The 25,520-nt window shown below is 46.3% G+C and overlaps 7 protein-coding genes across 8 annotated transcripts; 2 read left to right on the forward strand and 5 right to left on the reverse strand.

Annotated features, from left to right (window-relative positions):
- Positions 1-5: 5 nt before the first annotated feature.
- Positions 6-741, reverse strand: LOC128748710 (histone H2B-like). Its single transcript, XM_053847665.1, has one exon. It carries the CDS (start codon positions 731-733, stop codon positions 365-367), a length of 369 nt encoding a protein of 122 aa, XP_053703640.1. The 5' UTR covers positions 734-741; the 3' UTR covers positions 6-364.
- Positions 742-1,473: 732 nt separating this feature from the next.
- LOC128748712 (histone H4) lies at positions 1,474-1,824 on the reverse strand. Its single transcript, XM_053847667.1, has one exon. It carries the CDS (start codon positions 1,804-1,806, stop codon positions 1,495-1,497), a length of 312 nt encoding a protein of 103 aa, XP_053703642.1. The 5' UTR covers positions 1,807-1,824; the 3' UTR covers positions 1,474-1,494.
- Positions 1,825-2,293: 469 nt separating this feature from the next.
- LOC128748713 (histone H3-like) lies at positions 2,294-2,713 on the reverse strand. The gene has a single exon (XM_053847668.1). It carries the CDS (start codon positions 2,705-2,707, stop codon positions 2,297-2,299), a length of 411 nt encoding a protein of 136 aa, XP_053703643.1. The 5' UTR covers positions 2,708-2,713; the 3' UTR covers positions 2,294-2,296.
- Positions 2,714-2,981: 268 nt separating this feature from the next.
- On the reverse strand, positions 2,982-4,582 carry LOC128748705 (thialysine N-epsilon-acetyltransferase-like). Its single transcript, XM_053847660.1, has 6 exons — positions 4,438-4,582; positions 4,308-4,359; positions 3,736-3,813; positions 3,566-3,667; positions 3,459-3,499; positions 2,982-3,385 (listed from the first exon to the last, which is right to left on the reverse strand). The coding sequence occupies exons 1-6, from the start codon at positions 4,525-4,527 to the stop codon at positions 3,212-3,214; spliced, it is 537 nt and encodes a 178-aa protein (XP_053703635.1). The 5' UTR covers positions 4,528-4,582; the 3' UTR covers positions 2,982-3,211.
- Positions 4,583-4,736: 154 nt separating this feature from the next.
- On the reverse strand, positions 4,737-10,672 carry taf6 (TAF6 RNA polymerase II, TATA box binding protein (TBP)-associated factor). 2 transcript variants are annotated; one of them, XM_053847635.1, is made up of 15 exons: positions 10,489-10,672; positions 9,689-9,846; positions 9,016-9,102; positions 8,729-8,882; positions 8,606-8,662; positions 8,413-8,532; positions 8,209-8,330; positions 7,312-7,389; positions 7,149-7,250; positions 6,901-7,083; positions 6,637-6,711; positions 6,443-6,568; positions 6,191-6,364; positions 5,911-6,102; positions 4,737-5,171 (listed from the first exon to the last, which is right to left on the reverse strand). In XM_053847635.1, exons 2-15 carry the CDS (start codon positions 9,842-9,844, stop codon positions 4,896-4,898), a joined length of 1,902 nt encoding a protein of 633 aa, XP_053703610.1. In that variant the 5' UTR covers positions 9,845-9,846; positions 10,489-10,672; the 3' UTR covers positions 4,737-4,895. The 2 variants fall into 2 exon arrangements, with proteins under 2 accessions (XP_053703610.1, XP_053703612.1); XM_053847637.1 differs by having other exon boundaries at positions 5,022-5,171; positions 5,915-6,102.
- Positions 10,673-11,039: 367 nt separating this feature from the next.
- On the forward strand, positions 11,040-13,442 carry mrps31 (mitochondrial ribosomal protein S31). The gene is made up of 7 exons (XM_053847642.1): positions 11,040-11,206; positions 11,525-11,857; positions 12,017-12,169; positions 12,238-12,381; positions 12,446-12,525; positions 12,631-12,771; positions 12,854-13,442. The coding sequence occupies exons 1-7, from the start codon at positions 11,103-11,105 to the stop codon at positions 13,087-13,089; spliced, it is 1,191 nt and encodes a 396-aa protein (XP_053703617.1). The 5' UTR covers positions 11,040-11,102; the 3' UTR covers positions 13,090-13,442.
- Positions 13,443-14,295: 853 nt separating this feature from the next.
- On the forward strand, positions 14,296-24,355 carry LOC128748691 (forkhead box protein O1-A-like). Its single transcript, XM_053847640.1, has 3 exons — positions 14,296-14,799; positions 23,040-23,231; positions 23,294-24,355. Exons 1-3 carry the CDS (start codon positions 14,326-14,328, stop codon positions 24,266-24,268), a joined length of 1,641 nt encoding a protein of 546 aa, XP_053703615.1. The 5' UTR covers positions 14,296-14,325; the 3' UTR covers positions 24,269-24,355.
- The last annotated feature ends 1,165 nt before the right edge of the window (positions 24,356-25,520 follow it).

Raw genomic sequence — 25,520 nt, forward strand, 5'->3', positions numbered from 1 at the left:
TTTCTCTTGATCTCAAACGATTTCAGTTCCAGTTACAATTATATTTTATAACGTGGTTTCTTGGATTAAGCACAAACATTCAACAGAGGATGATTTTAAGCCGTTTCAATTTGTTGAATCTCGACTAAATTATTCCCCTCCCGTCGTCACTTTGCTATTCAAACACCGCCCGTGATACAGTTGATATGGCAGAAAATTCCCTGGATGGAAACACTTTCATACTCATATCTCAGGGGATGGTAGTTCTTCAATCAAGAGCCACGCAGACATGAGCGGGTCATATCAACCTAGAAAGGAAACTGAACTCTTCACAGGTGTGTGGGTGGCCCTGAAAAGGACCGTTTTAGTTTTCGTTTGGACCGATTTACTTGGAGCTGGTGTACTTGGTGACGGCCTTGGTTCCCTCGGACACGGCGTGCTTGGCCAGCTCTCCAGGGAGCAGCAGGCGGACAGACGTCTGGATCTCCCTGGAGCTGATGGTGGAGCGCTTGTTGTACATCGCCAGGCGAGAAGCCTCTCCGGCGATGCGCTCGAAGATGTCGTTGACGAACGAGTTCATGATGCTCATGGCCTTGGAGGAGATGCCGGTGTCCGGATGGACCTGCTTCAGAACCTTGTACACGTAGATGGCGTAGCTCTGCTTCCTAGTCTTCCTCTTCTTTTTGCCGGTCTTGGTGGCCTTCGACACGGCTTTCTTGGAGCCTTTCTTCGCTGCTTTCATTTGCTCAGGCATGATCGCGGTCGACTCTCAACGAGTTGCTGTCGGAGGGCAGAGAACCGCCTCTTATATGTGGAACGGCATGCAAATTTTTGTATGCCAGTGCTCATTTTCTATTGGCTAAAAGGCTCAACACAAGAAACGGCTGTTTCAACGGTTGCACATGTTCCATGTTAGATAAGACTTCAAACGACCCAGTATTACGCGCATCAAATATCAGACGGCGGGAAATGTCGTCAGTTCTTCAGCGTAAGAGTTTATTGACGAGAAACGTGACACACATTTAGACCCTGACCATGGAGCATTGTCGTCTTTATATATTTTGTGTGGTCTTGTAAATAATAAGAATACGACATAATTCCAATAAAGAAAAATCACATTTAATGTTCGAACGTTTCCGCAGTAAACAGCAAAAGTAAACTTGAAATCTTAACCCACAAAATCTATAGTGTCTTTAGGTAATAATGATATTAGTGAGAGCTATCTTCATGAACCGTAAATAGTGGACAGTGCGCAATGCTCAATTCAATCGGTGAGTTTTCCCCGAGGCCACTCTGCCATAATGTAGGGGAACATTTATTGAGAGCTGGGAGAGAGTTTAACTGGAGTTGGGAGAGGTTTAACTAGACACTGACCAGGGAATGCGACATTATTCAAATAACAGCTTTATCAGTTTTCACCGAGGCAACTCTGCCATAATGTAGAGGAACATAGCGCTTTAATGAGAGTTGGGTGGCTCTGAAAAGAGCCGTTTGAATTGAGAGCGCAGAGTGAATTTAACCACCGAATCCGTACAGGGTGCGGCCCTGCCTCTTGAGAGCATAGACCACATCCATGGCGGTCACGGTCTTCCTCTTGGCGTGCTCGGTGTAGGTGACGGCATCGCGGATGACGTTCTCCAAGAAGACCTTGAGCACACCACGGGTCTCTTCGTAGATGAGGCCGGAGATTCGCTTGACTCCACCACGGCGAGCCAGACGGCGGATGGCGGGCTTGGTAATGCCCTGGATGTTATCGCGGAGAACCTTGCGGTGACGCTTGGCGCCTCCTTTTCCGAGTCCTTTGCCTCCCTTCCCGCGGCCAGACATTGTTCAACAGTTAGCAAGACAGACGAAACTGATGCTGCCGGGCTGTTCGCGCTGCCATATGAACACGCCGCGCGGACGTAATTGAGATCATGGGCGGTGCCAGCTCAAGCAGAGGCGCGAGTCCTCACCACACGTGACTTGTGAAGGAATTCCTGCTTTATGGAGGTTTCTTGCATTCATTTATAGTAACTACAAAACATTCGACAGATCAACATGAAATATTGTACTGTGTCCTTTTGTAGAATCTGTTCCTCTTATTGGAGTCCAACACGACATAAGCTTCTCATACTCACTCATACTGCTATATGCGTGAGGATTTATTTACTGTAAGCGGCTGTTTATGTCACAGTAGAAGACATTGCTTACGACCTTACGTTTTCATGTTTATGACGCGTTTTATGATACGCAGCTTCATGACAAGTGATATTTGGGAAGCTCGATCAGAAGGAGTGTGTGGCTCTGAAAAGAGCCGTTGCGGTGCGGGAGATGTCTACGCCCTCTCTCCGCGGATGCGGCGGGCCAGCTGGATGTCTTTGGGCATGATGGTGACCCTCTTGGCGTGGATGGCGCACAGGTTGGTGTCCTCGAAGAGGCCGACCAGATAGGCCTCGCTGGACTCCTGCAGAGCCATGACGGCGGAGCTCTGGAAGCGCAGGTCGGTCTTGAAGTCCTGAGCGATCTCGCGCACCAGACGCTGGAAGGGCAGCTTGCGGATGAGCAGCTCGGTGGACTTCTGGTAGCGGCGGATCTCTCTCAGAGCCACGGTACCGGGCCTGTAGCGGTGAGGCTTCTTCACTCCTCCGGTGGCTGGCGCGCTCTTGCGAGCGGCTTTGGTCGCCAGCTGCTTCCTGGGAGCTTTTCCACCGGTGGATTTACGAGCGGTCTGCTTGGTTCTCGCCATGGCGTCAGCAAGCGATCAATGAAAGTCAGGAGTGCACAGCAGCCGCTTTATAAAGAGGCTGCCAAGCTAGGGCGGTGCTCATTGGTCAGATTTAAAGTCGCGCGGGCTGAATCTGAGGCAGCCATTGGATATGAGTGGAGGAAGTGTTCGAGTCTCCAGGGAATGCACAATCCTGACCAATCACAGCGCTGCTGAATCCTACCGGTTCACAACATTACAGACATTATTTACTGCGAAAAAGACTCATGACATTTATTACATTTAGTTCCTTTAATAACAGAGAACAAGAGGAAAATAGTATTTATATGTCCTACATAACTTGGTAGGACATGTAAATATAAGATACAAAGGTGTTTTTTCTCTCTATCTAAAGCTTTGGTTTAAAAGAGAAGTTTCTTCTCAAGGCCTCAGTTGTCCTGCAGGAAACAGCTAAGATGCTCAGCAGGTTTGCAGAGCAACGCTCGGCTCGTGGTGGAGATGAAGAGGAACCCAACTGGATTTGAGTCACATGGCTTCACTCGCCAGATTCTTAAAGTCCTCCCTGCTGAACCGAATCATGTGCCATCCTTCCTTCCCCGTCAGGTCCTGCCCTCCGTTGGCATCATAGAAGGCTCGTGCTGAAGCGTTGCCCTCAGAGACCGTCAGCTGCAGATGCACGCAGCTGTTGTCCCTCCCCACCTGCTCACACCACATCAGGATGAGCCGCGGCTTTCACGCAAAGGCGTAAAAACAAAGAGAAGTGGATGCTTACTTTGGCAACGTTTGCCAGCAGCTGCTTGCCGATGCCCATCCCTGAAAGAGAGTCAGAAGACTGAAGTGGCTGCAGCTGCTCGCAGGCTCTGAGTGCTGCATCATTACCTCTGTAGTCTGGTTTCACGTACAGGTCCTCCAGGTACAGCGACGGGCCCGACCACGTGCTGTACGTGTAATAATAGAGGGCGTATCCGGCTGTTTTGGCTTCTGGAAAAGTAATGAAATATGGTCTAGAGATCTGTTTTCCTCATGAGGGATGAAGGGGTTTTGGTGACCTTCTCGGCGCTCATCAGGAACTTCTGCGACCAGACAGTGGAAGACGGGGTTCTGGCAGAAACCATGACGCTCCAGGTCTGAAATATGATGGGAATTAATCATGAGACGTCAAATAAATTTAAATCTATCTATCGATCTATCTATCTATCTGTCTGCCTGCCTGTCTGTCTGTCTGTCTATATGTATATAACTTAAATAACTGACACAGGCAAGACAGGTTTTTAATCACAGGGTGCAGGTTTGACTTGCAGCTTCATCGCATTATAGAATGTGATGTGATGTGATCACCAAAACATCCAGGAGATGACATGAGATTAAAGGATGGGAAAAAACATATGCAGCAAAGAGCTGTGTCAAATATTAAAATGCTATGTTATAAAATGTTCTTAATTCAATAAACATAATCAATCATACACAATAATCAAACAAAAACAGAAAACAATGTTAAAATATATAAATATTATAAATATACATTAAAAAAAAAAAAAAGCAGTATCCCAATTCCCAACATCCAAGACACACACACGTTCTCTTCAGTGGAGCTCAAGTCAAACCAGAGGCGGTTGGTTACCTTCCAGTGAAGTCTTCACCTGCTCAGCCTTGTGCTCATGGCAGGCCAGTTCCTGAAACACACCAACGAGTCACATCCACTGCTTAACACCACCAGTCAGAAGAACCAGCCTCAGTGCCTCCAGATGCACCTTGATCATGCCATATATGTTCGACACGTCCGCCCGGGTGGCGGGTCGAATGTCGTACTTCATTCCTCTCGAGTGGGCGACAGGACACATGTGTCCCACCTGCGCAGGTCTTTGAATTTAAAGAAGAGAGCTATTGAGAGGTGGGTTGTGGGAGTGGCTCATAAACCTGCTGGGGAAACAATGAAAGCAATGTTTAAGGTGGAGGCCCCGTCTGACAGAGACACGGTGACACAAGTATGATGATGGCTGCCGGGCGTGAGTGAAGGCTTCAGCAAGGCAAATCAAAATTCATACAAAATCTGATTTATTTTTGAATAAAAAAAAGCAACAACCTTGAATGAACAGGTGATTACACAGACTGGTTTTCATTGGCCGTTGACATCCAGTATTTACAGTCTCTCTTCCCATTCACGCATCTCCCCCTCAGCTCTGGGTGCGATTAAAAGAAAGTTAAAAGTTCAGTGTGACGACTGCGTGCTAGCGCCAGGAGACTCGGAGCGATCCATCTTCATGCCTGCGTCGATTTGCGCGGAGGAGATGGCAGCTGGAGCGGCGGAGCTCTTGTTGTCCATGGAGGAGGAGGAGGAGGGCAGGGACACCACAATGTATTTCTGCAGAGGTCGGGGGGCGGCGCTGCCGGACTCCAGCTTCACCAGAGGCTGCAGGGTGGAGCTGGCGCTGGGGACCGTGCTGGTCACTGGCGAGGCCGACTGGGATGAGTTGATGGTGATCACCTGCAGACGGAGGGAAAGACTCTCAGATCATTTCAGGTTTGTCCGGCTGGAGACGCGAGGAACAGCAGCGCTACTTGTACAAATGGTAAGATCATGTTGCAACGCTGTGAGTCACCATCTACAGTTACAGAAGCCAAAAGGTCATTCACAGGGGTTGGTCTGGCGACATGCTGGGCTGCGACAAAACAGAAACAGAAACCAGGACTGACGTTTCAAATGAAGAACTCTTCACCACAGCTACAGTCTACAGCATGGAGAGCGACTCAGAAAACTGAGAAGATCAATCTATGTTATTTTATTATATTTTTTTTCTATTTTTTGACAGCACTTTATTCCAAAGCGCTTTCCTAGTTGGTGGGATCCCCACTGACCATGGCAATAAAGCCGATTCTGATTCCATTCTTCATATTTACAATGTGTCACAGTGTCACTGCTGAACTTCTCTCATTCACCTTGCTAGGCGTAAAGTCCAGATGCTTTTAGCTCTGAGCAGTCTGGTGGTCTCTCTCTCACTGCCAGTGGCAGCCAGAGCACAGACTCATGAAATGTGAAGCAACACTCGCGAACCGTTTCCAATTGACTGACTTGTGTAACCACGGCATCTCCCCATTTGTGTAGCTGTTGAATCATCTTCAGAAATCTTTTCATTCACGTTGCTGCTCTGTGCTTCCAGCCATCTGGAGCAGCCCTCTGAAGGCCACTGAAATATGCTCTTGTAAACAGCGAAGTGTTTAAGTACTTGCTGGGTTGTGGCTGCTCCGGCGCTGGTTGCCATGACGATGTATTTGGTGGCTGGAGGCGACGGCTGGGACGGGGTTCCAGGTCTCTGGGACATCAGGGTGAGCGAGCTGGGAACCTTGATGATGCTGGGAGTGCGGGGCCCCGTGGAGCCGCTCAGTCCACTTTGTGAGACGGACAGAGTGGGACGTGGCTGGGTGGTGGGAGGAGGAGGAGGAGGAACATCTCAGGGTGACGAAAGCGCTCACCGGGAACAAATGAGTGGTGCGTGTTGGACGTACCTGTGTGATGGTGAGAGTGGTTCTGTTGACCTGCTGCGCCTGCAGAGCCGCCTGTGTTCGGGCCTTGATCACATGAGAGCAAAGCATGGGGCCCAGGTAGCCGTAATCGGTCCGGTACTGCTCCACAATGTCAGGCTGAGAGCGAATCTTGGCGATGACACTGGCACAGTGTTTCTGAAGGAGATGGAACAAAGACTCTGAGTTGCTGACACACACCGGCCTCCTGCCGCTCTGCTTGCTTGTTGCGCGCACCAGCAAAAGGCTTTGAACGTGATCCGCTCCGATTTTGTCGATGTTGGAGATGACGGCTCCTTCCATCACCGCTTTGATGCGAGCGCCCTCTACAGTAAGCCGAGGAAGGATGAGCGTCTTGATCACCTGCGGGGGAACGGGGGCGGAGTTGAGGCATAGGGCTGAGCACTCTGACACTGCCGGGCTGCACTTACATCAGGTCCCAGTTCGGCCAGTCCTGCGATGCAGCCATAGCGTGTCGTCCACTGGGTTTTCTCATCGAACCAGCTCTGCGAGAATAAAAACAAGACAGACTTGTTGGTACATCCAGGAAGTTCCTGGAGCATCAGGATTGGAAACTGGATTGATATTTTCGGGTGATGCCCCACCGTCCTTCACAAACATTCCCAGGGCAAGAGACAGAGGTTTCACAGAATCAAGCTGAAGTGTCTGGTAATTTTCCACTTGCTTGGCCTCACCTTTGTGAACGTCTTTGTGATGCGCGACTGGATGTTGTTGGTGGTGGTGCTGAAGGTTTTGCAGCACTGTGCCATGAGGCGAGCGGCAAAGTCCCGCAGGGCCCAGTGGTTGTCCACGTCGGGCCTCAAACACAGCTGCTTGCTTACGATGCAGGTCACCACCGCTGGGATGAGCTCATGCAGCTGCAGTCAGAGGGGAAACGTCAAACTTCCCGGCGCATGTGTGTACGTCCCAGCAAGCTACTCACGTATTTCTCCAGATAGAGAGTGGGATTGTCCATGAGAGCTTTGACCATCCGCATCAGGTAGATCAGCAGCGCCAAGTTGTTCTGCACCACGTTGACACGGACCTTTTTCAAAGACAGAGACTTAATATCTGCACAGATGCTGTCCAAGAGAGGAGTCGCTCACCCCTTCAGATATGAAGGTGCTGAATCTTGGAAGCATCTGGTACAAGCCAGGGTCTGTGGCGATGCTCTGCAGGGCTTCCTGAGGAGAGAGAAGTTACAAGTTACACACCTTGTTTCATTTGCAGTGTAATTTGGGGTTCGATTGTGGGCGCGTGAGACGGTGAGTGGGATCGAGAGAACATGCCCGAGCGCTCCTTACATGTCAGCTTCCTGTCAGCGACGAGATCGAATTTCCTTCAGGCGTCACTTAAGAGTGACGGGAAAATTAAAGATTGGAAATATAGAGACTTATTTTATATAGAAATAAACATCAATATCAACTGATGTGAACGATTTTTCCTCCCCATATTGTTCAGCCCTAATCTGGAACCACCTGAATTAAAAAAATACCAATAATTTGAAGGTTATTACTAAACAGAATGGGTCAGATGAAGATGTCACAGCACATGCGACTACATACAAACATGACGACTATATCAAGCAGTACTAAAGCATACATTTAAGCACGATTCATTTAAAAAGCATATGCCATAAAATAAAAGGGAAAATGTTGGTCTGCGGATATTAAAAGGTCAAATGGAGGAGGTTGTTGTCAGAGACGCAGGAAGGCACCCGGGGAAGGTTTCGACGGTATAAGCGTTTCCTTATGTAACTGAAACGAGTCCAAAAAGCCACTTGGTGGCATTCTCTTCATCCAAAACCACCCGGACTGGATCATTCACTTCTCACTGTTTTTCATATAGGGTCAGGTTATGTAACTGGCAGCAGCAGTTCATGTAAAGCCGCAGTGTCAAAGCGGGGCACGTTATAAAGGTAATGCAGACAGAGTGGAAGACGTGAAGAGGAGAGGTGTTAGCAGGGAGGACGCCCAGGCGCAGCTCGTGTGGAAGCCACTTACAGCTCTCTTGGCTTCACACGAGCCCACGCAGGCTTCTGTTATTTCTTTGTAGTAGAGCTGCTGCTCCACAGAGAGCTCGTGAGTGCTGCGGGGTTTCAGCCTGATCAGCCCCTTGTCCTTTCCTGCAGAGGGAAATCGCAACAGGATTCAGATTCACGTAAAGAAGAGACGAATCAGGCCTCATGCGCTGATGATGAAGCCAACCTTTGCCGTCGGCAGCCGTCGCCCCCTGGCTCTTGCCTTGAATCTTCACTTCCTCTTCCTGGCCTGGTTTCACCACTTTAAGTGGCTCAGTGGACTCGGCCTTCTGCTGCTCCTTTGGCGCTGAAATACATCGAGACATCAATTCGCCATTCGCAGTTATAGTGATTACAACAGTGGATAAGACTGGTCCCACCAGGTGGAGGATTCTCCGGAATAGATGGTTGGATTCCTTCAATACTTAACCAATGAGCTGTAAGCAGAGAGACAGGTGTGAGGGGAAGTGACTGGTTCAGTGCAGCGGTTCAGAAAAACGGACCCTTGAGAGAGACGTCTAGTGGAACTCTGGGAAGCGGCGTGTTAATAATGTCACTCAGATCCACTTCTTTCTCTTCATAGAAGTGAAGCTCTCTCCCGCCGCCACTCGCAAAGCGAAAAGGGATAAATTCTTGAGACTGGAAACCATAAAGGGGCTGCAAGGGAGAAGAAATATGATCTGTTTATCAGTGATCATCTTTTAAAAAGATGAAAAGGAAAAGAGTGTCACACAGAACAGCATTTCAAGCTCCTTTATACTTGAAACTTTAAGACAGTAAGTGTACGTACCTCTACGTTTTTCATTTTGAGAGCATTATCTATGTCACTAGTGGTTAGTTTACGTCTCTTTCCATGATGCATGAATTTCAGGGCGTCCTGTGTGAAAGAAAGAAAGAAAAAAACTCAGCCCAGACATGACTTCAGGCTTGCAGAGTACGTGCAATAAGCAGGGATAAAAAGTGGTGGAATTCTGAGCATTGCATAGCTGACAGTCAAATGATGACACCAAGTGCCCAAAATTGGTACTGAATAGAAGTCCCTAACCAGAAACCCTGTCAATATGGGAAAATCCTTGACGCAGAAATCATGTATAGCATTTATTTAGTTTAGTTTTTTTTTTTTACATACATTTTAAGCATTAGAAAACTCCTGCGTTGTCTCCTCTGTAACCACCTTACTCTGGCACATAGCACCAGTGCCAGAACCAATGAATTTACCCAGGCTTCAAACTTATAACTTTACAAAAATGCGAAATGCACAACACTGCAGATCAAATCATTGTACAGCAATTACACAGAACAGAACAAGGAGAGGGGTTGAATGATGAAATACACAGCTCAATGACGCTACACTCGATTTACCACAGCAACACCAAAGGAGTATTAAACACATTCAAAGATGTAATGGAAGGAAGCTTTCCCACAACGGTCCCTCAAAAAACAATGGTGTATGTGATTCTTACCTGTGTAATTTCTTTTATTCTGTAGCTGACTTCCTCACTCAGAGCGACACAGCTTTCCTCCTGCAACTGCCCCACACCCACAGACTCGGCCATGGCCTTCATGGACTCTGTAGGGAGGACAACCGAGCATGGCTTCTGCCGTCGCTCCTCTGCCATGGCTAGAGAAAAGACACAACATCAACTTTTGCCCACCGTTTTCTTCAAATAGACTAAACATGTCAACCAACATGACATTTCCTTTGACAATAAATGTCATGATCTATTCTATGACTTTGGTGCAAGGTTTGTTGTTGGCCCACATAATATTCGTATTTAATTTAATCCAGCATCATTTTAAAGATAAAAACTATTATATCCTTGGCTTTTCATGGAACTACACTACGCACGAATATGAAATGTACGACAACAAGAGCACACGATTGTCACTTCTGTCTCTTATGCCACTGTTAAAGTGGCAATCTAAAAGGCAAAATGAGTAAGCTAAATCAAATGTAATATTGAGGAAGGCAAGCCTAGGACCAGGAGATCTAAGAAATGGGGCTTATCAACGTCAAGAATCACGTTCCATTCTACTCAACGTAAACAAACCAGAGGGCGCGTTAGCAACTGACGGGACAGCCGGCAGTCAGCACACAACACACGCTCGATTAAAATAGATGATAATACCAGGGTTAGCGTTCCAAATAAACACTCTCTGATTGAGCACACTATTCTGACTCAAAATGGATTTACATTTCAAAATTGAAGCGCCTATATGTTAGCTTGGATGCTAGTCAAGTAGCTCATGCTAACGATGTTACCTGATGCTGCTCTTCTTTCTCCAGTTAAACGAGGAGTGGTAGAAAATTCAGCGCAAACTACTAGTGTGCACAGCAACAGTTACTTCGAGACGACAATCTCTCGTTTAAATCAGCCATATCCCGATGTAAATGCCAAAATTTGTGTGCATTCAGACGTCCGTTACAGAGTTAGCGCTTGTGTTCCGTCGCCATTTTGAATGACGTAGTAAAAATCTTCTCGCGATATCATAGCTTGCTGCGGCCGCGATAAAGATGTTTGAAAATACGAAATAAAAAGCACAGTCACTAATAATAATAGCTTACATGATCATTTTTTAAACAACTGCATATTTATTTCAAGACAAAATGAAAAATATCTTGAGAAAGATTATGAACTTATTTGAATAATTGTTGATTAGAACCTGCAGTTTTGTATTTGTGTGTGTTTTACAGAAACAGAATGTACCTGAATCATTCATCATTCTTAGCTAAGTTTCTGTGTTTAAAAAGCGTTGATACGTCAAACCGGAACCATTGCCGCTTTAACGTTCAAGGGGAGGTATTTAATGTAACACGGCACTCGTACATGTCCGGAGCGTGGAAGGACATATGCAAAAAACATTATTTTAGCAATCATGCTCAGATTGTTTGTCCGGGGATCTCGTCAGTCCTCCGTTAATGTATGCGAGTCTCTTCTTTCGTCGTCAAAATGTGAAAGAACCGTAAATCTAGCCAACACGTAAGTATGTTCGTTAATGTTTGACTGCCCGACAACGTGTGTGATATTATTAAGACTTTCATCAATGTAAATACTATCTGTTCAATCGAGTATTTAATTTTGGTATGAATAAATGCGGTTTTATGAACTGCTTTCCAAGCAAAATGCATTACACGTGAATAAAAGTTCACGCGATGAACATAACTGTATTAAATCTGGATTAGAATGGTGTTGACTTATGTCTTATGTTGTATTCACATTGCTCGATATTGATCTTCCAGAATAGTTAGACGGTATATTTACAATGCAAGTACCAACTTTGTTTTGGTCCTGATTTAGAGTCACAAACGGATGTGGATCAAAATGGCTCAGCACAGGCACAAGGCACCTATGTGACAAGAAGGACGGCGACGCTGCTGTCAGTGGAGGCGGCAATAGTAATGTGGCTGAAGAGAAAAAAGATGGCAAGGAATCCCAGGAACAGCCCATCACCTCAGCCAAGAGTGGGAAGGAGAATCTCATCGCTCTTCTAGGAAACATGAAAGTGGAGGTGACTAATAAGAGACGACTGCGAGAGCAGCAAAGTGTGTTTTCGAGAAAGCCAAAGGCACCTGACATGGAGAGCACCATCAGCATGTTCCAGAGGGCCACAGTGGAGGCGTCATCTCAGAGGTGAGAAGTGGATCTGGTTGCTTCTTTAACATGAGGAAAATCTAAAACTACTGGTGCTAGTTTTACGCAACATTGGCTGCTATGTATTATCACATATAGTTTCAGTTATGACTGCCTTTTTATAATGAATTAATGCTTATTAACTCTTGTTTTTTTTAGTGAGACTCTGGATCCGAAGCTTGTGGCGGCTGCATCTGCGGCCGCCTCAACTCTCCCTGATCAGAAGCAGGCGGAGTCGGAGCTGCTGCACAAGCTCAGGCAGAACGAAGTCGTCACAAAAGCTCAGAAGAAAGGAAACACGGACAACTTGGGGTAACAGTTTTTTCTTCTTCGCTTCGACAGTCATGTATCGGTTAATAAAGCGATGTTATTTCTGACAGGCTTCTAATTGCACACATGAGGGTGGGGAAGGAGCCGAATCGGCTTAAGACCGGAGTGTCCTCTCAGATCCTGTTTGATGACGACGGCCAAGGATTCACACAAGACAGAAAAATCCCAGACGACCTTGAGGGAGTCCGGAAACTGTAAGCATTCATCGTAAGAAATGATGAGGCTGAAAAACACACGTTTATTTGGGTGTCACTTCAGGAGGAACTTGTTTTCCGGGAAGAGGCTGAACATATTTTCTCCTCCAGAAAAGGAGAAGATGGTTGATGTGGCAGTAGGCGGTAGGTTTTGTTCCACAGTGTCACTTTGAGTTGACTCAGTTCATGTTATCCAATGATGAAGGGAAGATGGAATTCAAGCAGCTCTCTGAAATTCCTTCTCTTCAGGCCGCCCAACCTTGTGGGAGGTGGAGTTCGCCAATGAGCTTTCACAGGTGTCTTCGCAAGTGCCTCGTAATGGCTTCGAGGAAATGATCCAGTGGACCAAGGAAGGGAAGCTCTGGCAGTACCCCATCGACAACGAAGCAGGTGGGTTGCTCCGCTCTTCTATACTCGTGTTGAAGATGCTGTTGCGCCTGGTTACCCAGCTCTGCTGTTTCTGTTCTTTCAGGTCTTGACGAAGAAAAAAAAGTGCCCTTCCATGAGCATATCTTCCTGGAGAAGCACCTGGAGGAAGGTTTCCCCACCCGCGGCCCGGTCAGACACTTCATGGAGCTGGTGGTGGCGGGTTTGTCCAAAAACCCACATCTGACTGTGGCGCAGAAGAAGGACCATATATCCTGGTTCAGGGACTACTTCCACCAGAAGCAGGACATTCTGAAGGAGGCGGACGTGCTCCTCAATTAGAGTTGGACTGCCATATGGGAGGTTTGATGCCGATTACATCAACAAATGGATCAAACTTTCTATGCCCAGTTACAGAAAACAAAACATGTACTCAATCATTTTTTAGATAAAATTAGCTTGAAAGCAGAAAAGAATAAGAAAAGCTGGTCCATCTACGCATTTTGGCTGAACTACTGCACCTTTATTAAACTGGTGGAATACTGTAGTAAAAACACAACCTTGGTTTGTGATCATGGATCTTTTACTATAGAAATGAATCTCAACTGGACTGAAAACGTCCACTAATGCTGCATTTCCTCAGAGTAATGGGCGTCTGAAACTACAATAAATTATTTTTCCAGTCCCTGAATGTTATTGTGAGCTATTGTGAGGCGACAACAACAGCTTATGGCAGCGGAATTTCCTTTATTCTGTGAACTATCAGCAGCTTGTACAAAGTCTCCACTAGATGGTGCTACCGGCAGCGTTTTGTGTCCTTGCTGCTCAAGCGATTTTCAAAACTTGACGATTTAAGTTTCTTCAAATAATGCGAAAAATAAGCTATATAAATTAAATTAATGAAAACCAATCAATTCATTGAAATTATCTTGTGGGGCCAAAAGAAAATTTCGGTTTTTATTGGTTTCTAGGGGGGTCATTTTACCATAAAGCCCTCTAATGGTATGACTCGTAACAAAACGAATTATTTGTCATGTTTTTTGGTGCATTTTGAATTAACACTGCATTAAATAATGCAGCATAAAAGGTGAATTATTTTGCTGGCCAGCGGTGCCGTGCTGTTGAAAGCGTAATGAATGTATGGATCTAAACAACTAATCAAAACGAAAGCACCGAATTTAACAAATATTGAACAGTAAACAAAGAAAAATAAACCCGCGCAAAGTTTGAATTTTAAGATATTGACAGGTCCACATCAATTAAAAGATACTAAACCGAGTAAATCAAGCTGAATCAAGTATTCGTAAATAATTGTTAGTGTTTTGTTTTCGAACTCCGCGCATATTTCAATACGATATGCATAACTGTCCGTTTTTTATGCAAGTGCGATTTTTGAGAGAGGATTCAAAAAAAGACTGAGCGTGTGGGAGGTCCGTGAACGCATCACCGCACTTGAGCGATGTCAAGTTTGGAGTCAGCGGGTGCAGGAAGATGTGCGTCAAGATCACGCTTTGCTTTTAACTCCAGACTTGACGGATACGACGTTCTTCTCTTCCAAGCGCGAGTAAGAGGGCGCCCATGGCGGAGCGACCACCTGTGGAAGTCGACCCGGACTTCGAGCCTCTCTCTCGGCCGCGCTCTTGCACTTGGCCGCTGCACCGGCCGGAGCTCCAGGACCCCGCCACCTCCGGCACTTCCTCGCCCGCACCGCCAGCGGCGCCGGAGCCGGGTGGGCAGCCCGAGTTCAGCCTCGGGTTACTGGAGGAGGAGCGCGCCGGCACGGATTCCCACCCTGCGGACAGCGTCTATCACCAGCAGCCGGAGGTCCAGGCGCCGCAGCAGGTGCCTCCTCCAGGTGCAGCCGCTCAGAGGAAGAGCAGCTCGGCCAGAAGAAACGCCTGGGGGAACCTGTCTTACGCGGACCTGATCACCAGGGCGATAGAAAGCTCACCCGAGAAGAGACTGACTCTGTCACAGATCTATGACTGGATGGTGAAGAGCGTGCCTTTCTTCAAGGATAAAGGAGACAGCAACAGCTCTGCGGGATGGAAGGTGAGTGGGCGCATCACCTGAGGAACCAAATGACTCCCATGTCATGGTGCTAGACTTGGCATCGTTCTGTTCGTCCTTCTTTTTCCCATCTCACAACATATGTGCGAGACAACCACTCACTTCAGTCACCTTCCAACAATTTAGTGCCAGTTGACTTTTATACATTTTTGGAATGTGGGAGGAAACCGGAGCAACGCAGATTTTTCTTGATGCTTCAGTCCTGTTGTTGCAAGGCAAGAAAGAGCTGAGCCAAAAGCTGGAGCTCTCGAGTCAATCCACGTCCCCACCACAGATACAAGTGGCCTAAATGAATCTTCTCTGACTCGGCCATCTTGGAGAGACTCAAAATAGAACCTCCTCTCCTCTGCATCAAGGGAAGAGTGTTGGATCAGGATGACTTCGGATCAGGTCCGAACAGAGGGAGATCTTGGCCTCTGTCAGCCACTGCTGCCCCTGCGACCTGAGCTTGTATGAGCAGGTGAAAATGAATGCAACAATCGAATCAGTTACTAGTTACAGTTCATTATTCAATGTAATTTCAGGAAAGGCTTTATTTTTGAAGGGTTGTTCCCCCCACTCTCATCGTGACTTGACTCCCCAAAGTTAGCCGCTGAGACCCACAGTGCCTACAGTCGCCTGGTGGGTCACAGCTTCCTCGACAATAACAGGAGGCCACACAAACATCTCAATCAGTGTCTGACACCGCGAGCAAAGGGGAAGGGGGCTTGGAACCACGTCAGACATCCTTCATTCCTGAGCTCCGGACTCGTATCTGTGTGGCCTTGTCCGCTCGAGTTTCCTCTGCGGATGCTCTGACTCGGAGAAAGGGAATGTTGCTTTCTACGCCGTCACTTCCTCCTCATGCTTCGCTCAGAAAGAAAGGTGAAAAGGGGTGAAAGAGTTGAAGAAAATGACAGACTGGATTGAAGAAGTTGCGGAACATAGAACAGGAAATACCAAAAATCCACCAGGTCAGTGGTGGAATTCGTTGAGCTGTAATCCCATGTATCATGGAATTGCAATCTGCATTCTCGCCACCAGATGTCCACAGACCTGTAATGGTGTGTTGCTGCAATGAGGAACTCTGTGACCTGTTTTATTATGAGCTGTGAATCAATCAAGTTTCTGTCAGACTCAGAAGGTCAAGAGTCTTTTCAGTAACTGAGAGGTGAGATTTCCCTCCAAGCACTCATGAGATGAAGACGTATGTTAAGTATTAAAGATCTATTTGAAGCTCATTGTTCACCAGCAAGGAAGCCATGATATCAGCGGTCTGAAAGAAGACCACAGTTTCACCAGTCAGGTGTCGGAGGGTGTGACTGGTCGGGACAAACGCTGCTCTGAATGTAGCCATTGTCACATCCTCTAATGGTGTCACATCCTGTTACAGCCACTAGATCCTTTTAGCTTAGCTCACGTAGCGGGTTCCCCTTTGTTTATAGGCCACTGCCAAGCTTTTAGCTGGAGGCACCTTCAACTTAGGGCAGGCACGTTAGAGAGTAGGGCTGTGTATCGGCAGGTATCTTGTGATACGATCTGCATCCCGATACTGGAGTTGTGATACGATGGATTGCGATATCTTGCGATACTGTTGTAACTAGACCCATCACTTTAAGGTGGGAAATCAAATAATGCAGTACAAGTTGATGTGCATGAAAACAAGTTTATTGTTGTCACGTAGACCTTCAGTTAAATTTCACACTCCCAACAGAAGAATGCGTCGCTCCCTTAAGCAACAAAATAACTCAATATACTCAACAAAATAAAAAAGAAAACATTAGCATTGAACACATAAAAAATGAGGCATTATAACCAACTATGTTTATGTATATCATATACAAGTAACGTCCTAGCTTACTTGTATATGACACAAGTCGCATCGGTTCGGTTCCGACCAACCGGTCGTAAGTCGGATTGGACGTAAGTCGAATGGCGTTCAAAATAACTGACGTGAGGGTTATAGGTGGGACTCTAGTGGTAGATGGCTGTGTGAGAGTGTGATGCTGGGATACTGTGCTGCTGTTACTGTCGTACGTGATGCTGGACTGCTACGTGCTGCGGTGCCAGACATTGAATAAAAAAATAAGCATCTGCTGGCCGTGGTTGTAAGTATGGGTGGACGTCAGTTGAGCAGGTCGTAAATTGGATGTTACTTGTATATAATATATGATATATACGACTTAAAAAAAAGACAATAAAGTGCAATTACGCAAGCATCACGATATTTGAGTGTATCAATAGTTTTTTACACTGCTATTAGCGATGCACCACCACCAACTAACGCAGACTATTCACACTAGTTTACGTGTCTTGGCTGGTTTTTATTTGACTGTAAACATCTTCTAAAACATCGCACCATATTTTTAATCTGAGCTACCGATAAGATTCGCAGTGTGGCTTTTGCTTATCTTTCGATATAGCGAAGCTAAAAGTAGCGCTAGTGAGATGCTAAAAGATGATCTTTTATGATCAGAACTGCAGAAGTGGTGGCAGACCAACTGTGCCATGGAACCGGTGACTAAGTTATTTACGCACTTTCCTGTTTTACAAAACTGCCGCTCCCCACACCCCTCCCTCCCCCCACTATGATGCATTTCCTGCCCTGCTGGATGGAAAACAGAGCCATGTGTTAACAGTCCCGCCCGGCCAACGTTACAGAAGGAGCGGGACTGATAAGAGTGGACGGGCTGTGTTTTTCTTGTGCGTCACGTTCTCCCTGCACCGAGCGAAATAACATGAAATGATTTGTGTCGCTCGCTGGCTGCTGTGCTGACCTGTGAGGTCCACATGGGTGATTGTAATGACAGATAAAGGGGCGGAGGCAGGGACTTCACGCTGGGTGGACAGCAGGATGACACAGTCCTTTCAAGATTGGGATCTCTTCAAAACCTTCTCTCCAGTGTTTCCTGGCAGAGAAGTTCTCAGTGACTGGGGCCACCAGTTCCTGCTCTCTGAAGTAGACTGACTCTGACGCTGGCTTTCTGCCGCATAAGTCAACTCGGATTGTAGCAGCTCTCATGATGATCAATGGTTATGAAAGATGTTTCTGATACTGCAACGTGTTTTGGTTGCAGTATTGGTAAACATTCTGGTACTTGTTAAGGGCTGTCAAATCCCGCTATGTTCAAAGTGGAGATGACTTCCAGGGTCAGGATCGCCATACAGTCCTACCCAGCCCTTCCCTTCCATCTCACTGTCCCTCTTTAACTATAATAACACAATAATACACACACACAGCTTCACCTGTCCGACTCCCAGTATTTCCAACTCGTCCAACAGTAGATTGCAGAGTTTTTGCAAGCATTTGGAGACAGAGTGTCCAGATTTTAACCCACCATCCCGCCCCCTTGGGAAATCTTGATATTTCAGCCCTCTGAAACTCCATGTCCTGCATTTTGAGGGGAGAATTAAGGAACTGTTTGTCTCTTTAATTCTCCTTATTCCAGCGTCAAATACTACATTTTAATTTCTCTGGATGAAAATATCCCCAGTATCCCAGCGCTCTTGCAAGCTGTATCGACCAATCAAATACGACTTGTGACTTGTGAGATTTCGCCCGAAAATAAATGCCACGAAGGCATAAGAAACGTCGAATTTCAATCTAATTCAGCAAAATGACCAGCGAGATAGAGCATTTTCGCTACCATTATGACACGATATGCGCACTAGTTATTGGAAATTTTAAAATAAATAAATAAATAAAAACTGTTGTTCAGCGTAGGGTGCCTCCTTAGCTAAAAGCCTGTACAGCGGACTACAGAGAAGTGCTCAGCAACCATCGACGTGTAGTCAAGTGTGACTCGTTCTATTCTACTGTTAGCTTAGCCTCTAGCTTCTTCTTCATTTCCTGCAAGAGCTTTGAAACACCGCCCACAGAACTGGGATGGTACTACATCACTTTCAGTGGATTCATAGATGCTTGAAAGAGTTTGAAATTTACGGATCAGTGAAAAAATGAGACAGGAAACGACGTGTCTCCGTGAGGATGCAGCCTCTGTCTCCACTCTAGCTTGGAGCATTTGACTCTCTAGGCTCCACCAGGGTCTGCTAATCCTTATATAATAGTTTCACCGTTGACCTGGAAGACCGAGGACAAGCAAACCTTCAGTGACTTACAGCATTCAGTTGTCAGCAGATACCAGAAGGGTAAAAACAGAGTCGCTGTCAGGTATTTATGTGGGGATCACAAGGTTAAAAGGGAGAGGTCTGCCTGGGAACTTAAGAGGCCCGCTGAGCTTTAAGTAGCAGACCTCTGAAGAAGGCAAAGCTCTAAGTCTCCTGGGTGTGACTGTGGCTCGAGGGGTGCAGTCAGCTGACTGGTGGTCTTTAGGACAACACACAAATACAGTTTTCTGTCTCCACATGTGTAAGTCCTGAGAATCTGTGGTATGTAGGCGTCTGCATAATAGCCATCTGCTGAGGAGGAACAGGGCTCCAGCTATTATCTGTAGCTAAGAAGACAAGGATTGTGTTCGGTGGGTTCTGGAATGGTAGATGGTGGGTGTTCAGGGTAGTCTGGGGCAAGATGTTCACTCTCTCAGGGTGATTCCTCTTCATCTAAAGACCAGTTGTTTCTGGCTAGTGTTTTGGTTTTGGACTCAATGGTTCTGCCATCGGAGCGAGTATCACAGGCATCATCATCTGCCCTTGCGAGGACCGGGCCCACCCTGCCAAGAAAACGGAGATGAATGCACACATAAAGTGCGCCATGTGAGCAGCACCCTTATAAAAAGCCACACAACCTATGGTAGCACAACACCCCCAGCGTTGCCCCTTCAGTACCACGGAAAATCTATTCCGATATTTTATCTGGTAGAATTTAGCTCAGGAGTTCAGTCATCTGGCTTTACTTGCAATAGTTCAAGGATACTAGCTCGTCTGTTGTTAGGCCAACTTGGTGTGGAGGAGATCATGAACAAGCAAGGATGCTATTGATGGGCAAACGTCTTGATCTTCTGATACCAGCTGATGTTTCTCTAGCTTGTCTCAAGTTCTTTTTCACGCTGTCCGAAGATCATGCGCCGAGCAGAAGCACGTCAATAGCAGGTGTACGCAGAGATGGTCGCCTCAGTTGTTGGTCTCCTGGGCGTTTCTTCTGTCCTGTCTGTGGTGGTGTCTGCTGTTGCGTGTGATCAATAGCAAGTGAGGCCATCATCTGGGGGGCTGCACCTGTGCTAACTGCTCCACTTTGTTTGTTTACGTGTCCTGCTACCGTTGCTGCGAGTCCCATGCGTCACTGCACAAGACGCGGCAGCTGTGTCCGTCAGAGAGCCGTGAAGTCCAGGAGGAGGAGTCAGATTCGAGAGAGTCTGTCTTAGATATAGAACTCGAGTTTTTAACTGACAGGTCTCCAAGGATGCGGCTGAGAAACAGACTTGATTGTGAGGGTGAACTTCTTACTCCAAACATTTGACTTAAGATGTCCTTTATTTAGATTTTAAAATGGGCGATTCCAAAATCTCATACATTTTATGGAGAACCTATGTCAAAAGCAAGGTTTGTGGGCCGAGTCTGGGTCAGTTGATGTGGCCTGCTGGAGCTTCAATTGAGATGGGTAGTTCAAAAATTAGTTTCTAATTGGCCTTGTTTAAGAGCTAGGTGAGTTTCTGCTTCAGCATTTCCCAGAAAGATTACCATTTCTTTGTAAAAAAAAAAAAAGAAACAAAGAAGAAAGGAAGGCTGATTCAGAGTGCCAGTAATGGAATTAAATATGAAGTGATTTGTGCTTAAAAGAGGAAATAATCGTGCATCTTCAGACAGGATGGAGAAGCGCAAATCGAAACTGAGCACGGAGATGAGGATGATGAATTTAGTCTCTGTGAAAACAGGACTCTGAAGCATGAGCAGGTTCAGTCTCATTCTTCTCACATCACACTGACAAAATCTCCCTTTTTGTCTTTAAAAGTCCCCCATTTATTCCTATTAAATTCACCCATACATCACCTGCAGCCAATGACAGCGAAGCAGAGGTTTATTTTAGGTGACATTTGAATTCAATAATTTCTTTACTGGCAAATTCCAGCCAGATCCCTGTTGCGATACATTTCATTGAAATCACAAATTCCTTGAGGAGCATCGAGGGCCCGGAACAATAAATCCTGGCTTCAATGAGACATATGGGTCACCTTGGGTCGGTCTTTAAGAGCACTAATGTGTTTGAGAAAGAAGGTCCTGAATTTGTGAGGCAGGGGATGTCTTTTGTCCTCTTTGAGCTGAGGTGAGACTGTCTGAGACAAGGATTATCCCGGACCCCAAAAGAGAAAACCTCTTCACAGGGGCCAGCCATGCGGTCCCTGATCTATTGTGCTTCTTAATCAGCAGCTGTGGACATTTGCATATCGCCAGCATTTATAGTGCTGGTTTGGCGTTGATGAGTCCGCGGAGTATTTGTGGGGTCCCCCGCACCCCCGCGCCCCCTCAACAGGAAGCCTTATTTAAAAGTCAGTGAAAGAAAGTGGCGAGAGGGTGGGTCGGGGTGTTTGGGTGAGTCGGTGAGCAGACGCATGTCACGTCTGATGCTTTTCATCTGGCCCCTGAGCTCCATCCAACCTGTTTGCATGTCGGGTCTCATGTTCGGCTCACGGTGAACTCGCTGACCCACATTCTCACGGCAACAACATCGTCACCCTCCCTGCTCCGGCTCCGAACTCTGTAACCCCCCTCTCTTTCTCTTTCTCTCCAGCTCAATAACTCATTCTGTCAGAGGCCTCTGCCGCGCACTTGATGTGCTGCTTCTGTGTCCTGATATCACGTCTTCCCTCACGTGCAAACGCAGTACTGTTCCACAGCAGATGCGGTGATCACACCGGTCTCCAGGCTTCAGACTAATAAAACTGTTTATTGTCGACAACTATTACCATATTGCAAGTCGCTGCTGTTGCTGAAATATGTGAAGAAGACTGGTGGCGAAGAAGTACTTAGCTGTAGAAGTCGAACTGTAGCTGTCTGAAAATGAATACCAGTGGTAGAAAAAGTACTGGTATTTGTTGAGTAATACGAGTAGCAATCGATACAGAAGTGGCTTCAGTAAAAGTGGCAGTAGTAGTACATGTACTTGTTGCAGTTTGTATGAGAAGTGAAGTTACAGCAGTAAGTATGTTAATTGTAGTAGTTGTGAATTAGTAGCAGTGACAGTTGCAAAGGTAGTTGTGGTAAAAACAACAAAAAGTGTTAGTTACCATTGTTGAAGTAGTTCCAGTAAAAGTTGGAATTGTTGTGGAATCCTGGATTAGCCCTAGAAGTATTATTGATAGGAGTTTACACTAGTAGTAGTAATGGTGGGTGCTACGTTTAAGTAGTACTACTAGCAGCTAGTAGAGCAAAAGCTGTAATAATAATACATGACACTAGTAATAGTAGCAGTTGTTATAGTAACAGTTGTTGAAATATCAGTAGGTTAAGTACTAGTATTAGTGGTGGTGATAGATGGAGTACTAAATGTAGTTGTACAAGTTGTAGTACTTGTAGTAGCAAAAGTAATTACAGCATTAGTAGTAGAATTATTGATGAGACACAAAGTAGCGTTAGATGCAGTATCATATGTTGGTGTATCAGAAGCCGCAGGAGTAGCAGAAGTAATTGTAGTATTTGTGGTGGGAGTAGTAAGAGTAATGCAATAAAAGCTCTTGTAGGCGTATCTGCAAATGTGTTAATGCTAGTGGTGCTGATATTTGAAGAAGTGTCAGTGAGAGCAGATGTAGTACACCCTGTCGTAGTTATATTTACAGCTGCAGTAGTAGCAGACGCTGTTGTGTGAGTCTAGTACTGGTGACAGCAACACCAGTCGAAGTTGTAGCCGCAGTAGTGGTCCCAGTATTTTGCCTGTTGAATGTATTTGAGCGTGATGATGGAAGACCTTCAGTCATGTTCAATCTGAGGAAGAAAACATGGACATGAAGGTTATTTCTTTCTGTCTGAGAGGATCTATGACTTCACTCAGTCGCCTGTAGGTGGGGTTTCTCCACACTCCGCTGCTCCCTGGTGAGCTGTGGTTGGCAACATCTGGCCTCAGTAACTGCAGGCTTCCACGCTCACATGGGGATTCCCTTATCGTCAAGCCCGGGCCTCCTCTGGGACCCCGAGATGCTCTGCACGACGAGACCTGTTTCACCCCCAAATTCTGCTGCTTGAAGACAAGATACCAGCGTCATCCGATCCAAACCGGGATCTGAATTTGATTTAAACTGGTGGCAAGCTGATACTTGTTGCAGATGTTTGTGACCTTGTCAAATCTCTTCCAGAACTCCATCCGACACAACCTTTCCCTTCACAGCCGCTTCGTGCGCATCCAGAATGAGGGAACGGGGAAGAGTTCCTGGTGGATGTTGAACCCAGAGGGCGGTAAAAGCGGGAAGTCTCCCCGTCGCAGAGCCGTCTCCATGGACAACAGCGCCAAGTTTGCCAAGAGCAGAGGCCGGGCCACCAAGAAGAAGGTGACGCTTGGAAGCGTCTTGACCGGACCTGCAGGGCGCCTTAACTGCTTTTGTTTTTGCAGGTGGCCTTTCAGGAGGAGGTGGAAGAAGAGGCAGAGAGCCCTAGTCTCCAGCATCCTAACTGGCTGGGCAGCCCGAGCTCGCAGAGCAACGAGGACTCGGAGAGCTGGAACTCATTCCGGACGCGGAAGAGCTCGGACGCCAGCACTCTGAGCAGCCGCTGGTCCCCTTTACCGTCTGAGCTGGACGAGCAGCTGGACAACATGGACATGGTGCCGTCCATTGACCTGCTGACCTCCAGCTTCTCACATTCCACAACGGCAGCCGTGCTGCAGGCTAATCCCTACAGCCCTCCGGGCCTGACCCAGCACACGGAGCCGGACTACCGTAAACACATGTACAGCCAGATGAGGATGAAGAGCCTTCCAGAGGCCAAGCGCAGCTACGCCTTCGACAGCCAGTACGCAGGCTCTCCCGGGCTCCTTGAGGAAACTTCAAATGCAGACGGCGGGGACTTGACTCCCTTTCAGGGGCCACAGATTAGTCAGGGTTTTTCTCCAGCGCCCCACTACAGCAGTCTAAGCCCTGTGCAGAGTCACCAAGTTCCTCACTCAAATCCTCCAGCTATTCATAACCAGGGTCCCTCAACCTCACGAGACTTGAATAGCTGCTACATGATCCCCCTGACCAGTCTGAGTCGTCTTTCAGGGGCCCCTCCTCAAATGACCAGCCCGAGGACATGCATGCTTGTGTCCCATGGTCACGCTGCTCACGCTGATGATGTCACGGCGGGGTACGTTAGCTGCGGTAACTACAGAGAACTTTGTGCCCCTCACCACGGCGGCCAGCGCCTGGAGCGACTGCCCAGCGACCTGGACAACATGTCGATTGAGATGCTGGAGTGCGACATGGAGAGTGTCCTTCATGACACTCTGATGGATGGGGGGATGCTGGATTTTAACTTCGACCATGCCGCAGGGCCTCAAGTGTTTCCCCAGAAAGTGAAGGCCACGACAAGCAAGTGGGTGTCTGGGTGATGGTGCACCGAGGACAGCGGTCGTGGTGAAGGCCCAGACTCAGACCCCAAAGTGGAACATAGTTTTCAAGAAATCAATGAACCTCAAGTATAACACAAGTTTTATATATATATATATATATATATATATAAGTTTTATATATATATATAGTTTGCATTGTTCAAAATCTTGGAAAAAACAATCACGTTTATAGCATTAAAAAATTCATTCTCTTTAAAGTTTGATAAAATTTTTGGTTTATATATATATATATATATATATATATATATATATACACCTTTTCTCTTTTCCTGACAAAGCATAGGTATAGTGAGAGTAGAATTGTTATGTTTAGAAATGTTTGGCTGGAAAATGTAGTTAAAAAATGCACATTTGAGGCAACATTCATGTAAATACACAGCTTTATCTGTACGTTTGTGCTGTATATAACAATAAGCATTACTGGTACACGATGGAAATGAGGCTCTGTCTTTGAAAAGACGTCAAAAAAGTCTCCATCTTTTGTCATCATGTAAATAGAGATCAGCTGCTGGTGATTGTAGCGGCAAGTGTGTTGTCCACATGGCAAACAAGATTCAGGGTTTTGTGTAAAAGGACGTTTGATGCATGACGTCAGTGGAGATCATGACACCATATTTGTGTTTAATGTGCCGCTGATATCAGACTCTCAGCATTTCGCCCCAGAAGAGCACCAGCTCAGCCTCCATGCAACAGTAAGAGTAAGATCTTAAGCTGACTTTATCGATTTGTACAGTTACGCGTCTGGTTGTGTCACACTTTGACAACTTGCCAGGAAACGTAGCAGTTTATTTCTGGTCATTGTACATAACAACATGCTCTTTACATACATACCTCACCATTGTAAATCTGTATTATTTTGACCTTTTGTATTCCTCTCGTTGAGGAACATCGGCATTAGTGATTAGTTCCGTGAAATTATTTTTGAAATTATACGTGTTCAACTCCATGTGTTGGTGTTTTGTTTTTAAATAAAGGTCAAATCAATGTTTGCGACTAAATATGTGTATCATAATATATAATATAAATGTTTAATATATAAGTTTGTGAAGAAAAGAGCTGAAGATTCTGGTCAAACACAGAAGATGCAGCCTAAGATCATTGCGGTCTAAATTACAAAGAAGAAAACATAATCCATAAACGTGTGCAAGAAAAATGCATTTTATTTATTAAGTGGAAGTCAAATTTGGAGAGGATATTTCACAATGTCAGGCCTGAAAAACTAAATTGAGAT

Source organism: Synchiropus splendidus, chromosome 17 (assembly GCF_027744825.2).
Source record: "Synchiropus splendidus isolate RoL2022-P1 chromosome 17, RoL_Sspl_1.0, whole genome shotgun sequence".
NCBI lineage: Eukaryota > Metazoa > Chordata > Actinopteri > Syngnathiformes > Callionymidae > Synchiropus > Synchiropus splendidus.

Excerpts from the sequence above, each read along its gene's own strand:
- LOC128748713 (XM_053847668.1), bottom strand. The coding sequence starts at position 2,707 with ATGGCGAGAACCAAGCAGACCGCTCGTAAATCCACCGGTGGAAAAGCT.
- mrps31 (XM_053847642.1), top strand. The coding sequence starts at position 11,103 with ATGCTCAGATTGTTTGTCCGGGGATCTCGTCAGTCCTCCGTTAATGTA. Across the intron at positions 11,207-11,524 it reads ACCGTAAATCTAGCCAACAC|AGTCACAAACGGATGTGGAT; the intron begins GTAAGTATGTTC and ends GTCCTGATTTAG. Across the intron at positions 11,858-12,016 it reads GTGGAGGCGTCATCTCAGAG|TGAGACTCTGGATCCGAAGC; the intron begins GTGAGAAGTGGA and ends TGTTTTTTTTAG.
- taf6 (XM_053847635.1), bottom strand. The coding sequence starts at position 9,844 with ATGGCAGAGGAGCGACGGCAGAAGCCATGCTCGGTTGTCCTCCCTACA. Across the intron at positions 9,103-9,688 it reads GAATAAAAGAAATTACACAG|GACGCCCTGAAATTCATGCA; the intron begins GTAAGAATCACA and ends TCTTTCACACAG. Across the intron at positions 7,251-7,311 it reads GCACCTTCATATCTGAAGGG|GTCCGTGTCAACGTGGTGCA; the intron begins GTGAGCGACTCC and ends TCTTTGAAAAAG.
- LOC128748691 (XM_053847640.1), top strand. The coding sequence starts at position 14,326 with ATGGCGGAGCGACCACCTGTGGAAGTCGACCCGGACTTCGAGCCTCTC. Across the intron at positions 14,800-23,039 it reads ACAGCTCTGCGGGATGGAAG|AACTCCATCCGACACAACCT; the intron begins GTGAGTGGGCGC and ends AATCTCTTCCAG. Across the intron at positions 23,232-23,293 it reads GCCGGGCCACCAAGAAGAAG|GTGGCCTTTCAGGAGGAGGT; the intron begins GTGACGCTTGGA and ends TTGTTTTTGCAG.
- LOC128748710 (XM_053847665.1), bottom strand. The coding sequence starts at position 733 with ATGCCTGAGCAAATGAAAGCAGCGAAGAAAGGCTCCAAGAAAGCCGTG.
- LOC128748705 (XM_053847660.1), bottom strand. The coding sequence starts at position 4,527 with ATGTGTCCTGTCGCCCACTCGAGAGGAATGAAGTACGACATTCGACCC. Across the intron at positions 3,500-3,565 it reads CGTGAAACCAGACTACAGAG|GGATGGGCATCGGCAAGCAG; the intron begins GTAATGATGCAG and ends ACTCTCTTTCAG. Across the intron at positions 3,386-3,458 it reads TGCTGGCAAACGTTGCCAAA|GTGGGGAGGGACAACAGCTG; the intron begins GTAAGCATCCAC and ends TGGTGTGAGCAG.
- LOC128748712 (XM_053847667.1), bottom strand. The coding sequence starts at position 1,806 with ATGTCTGGCCGCGGGAAGGGAGGCAAAGGACTCGGAAAAGGAGGCGCC.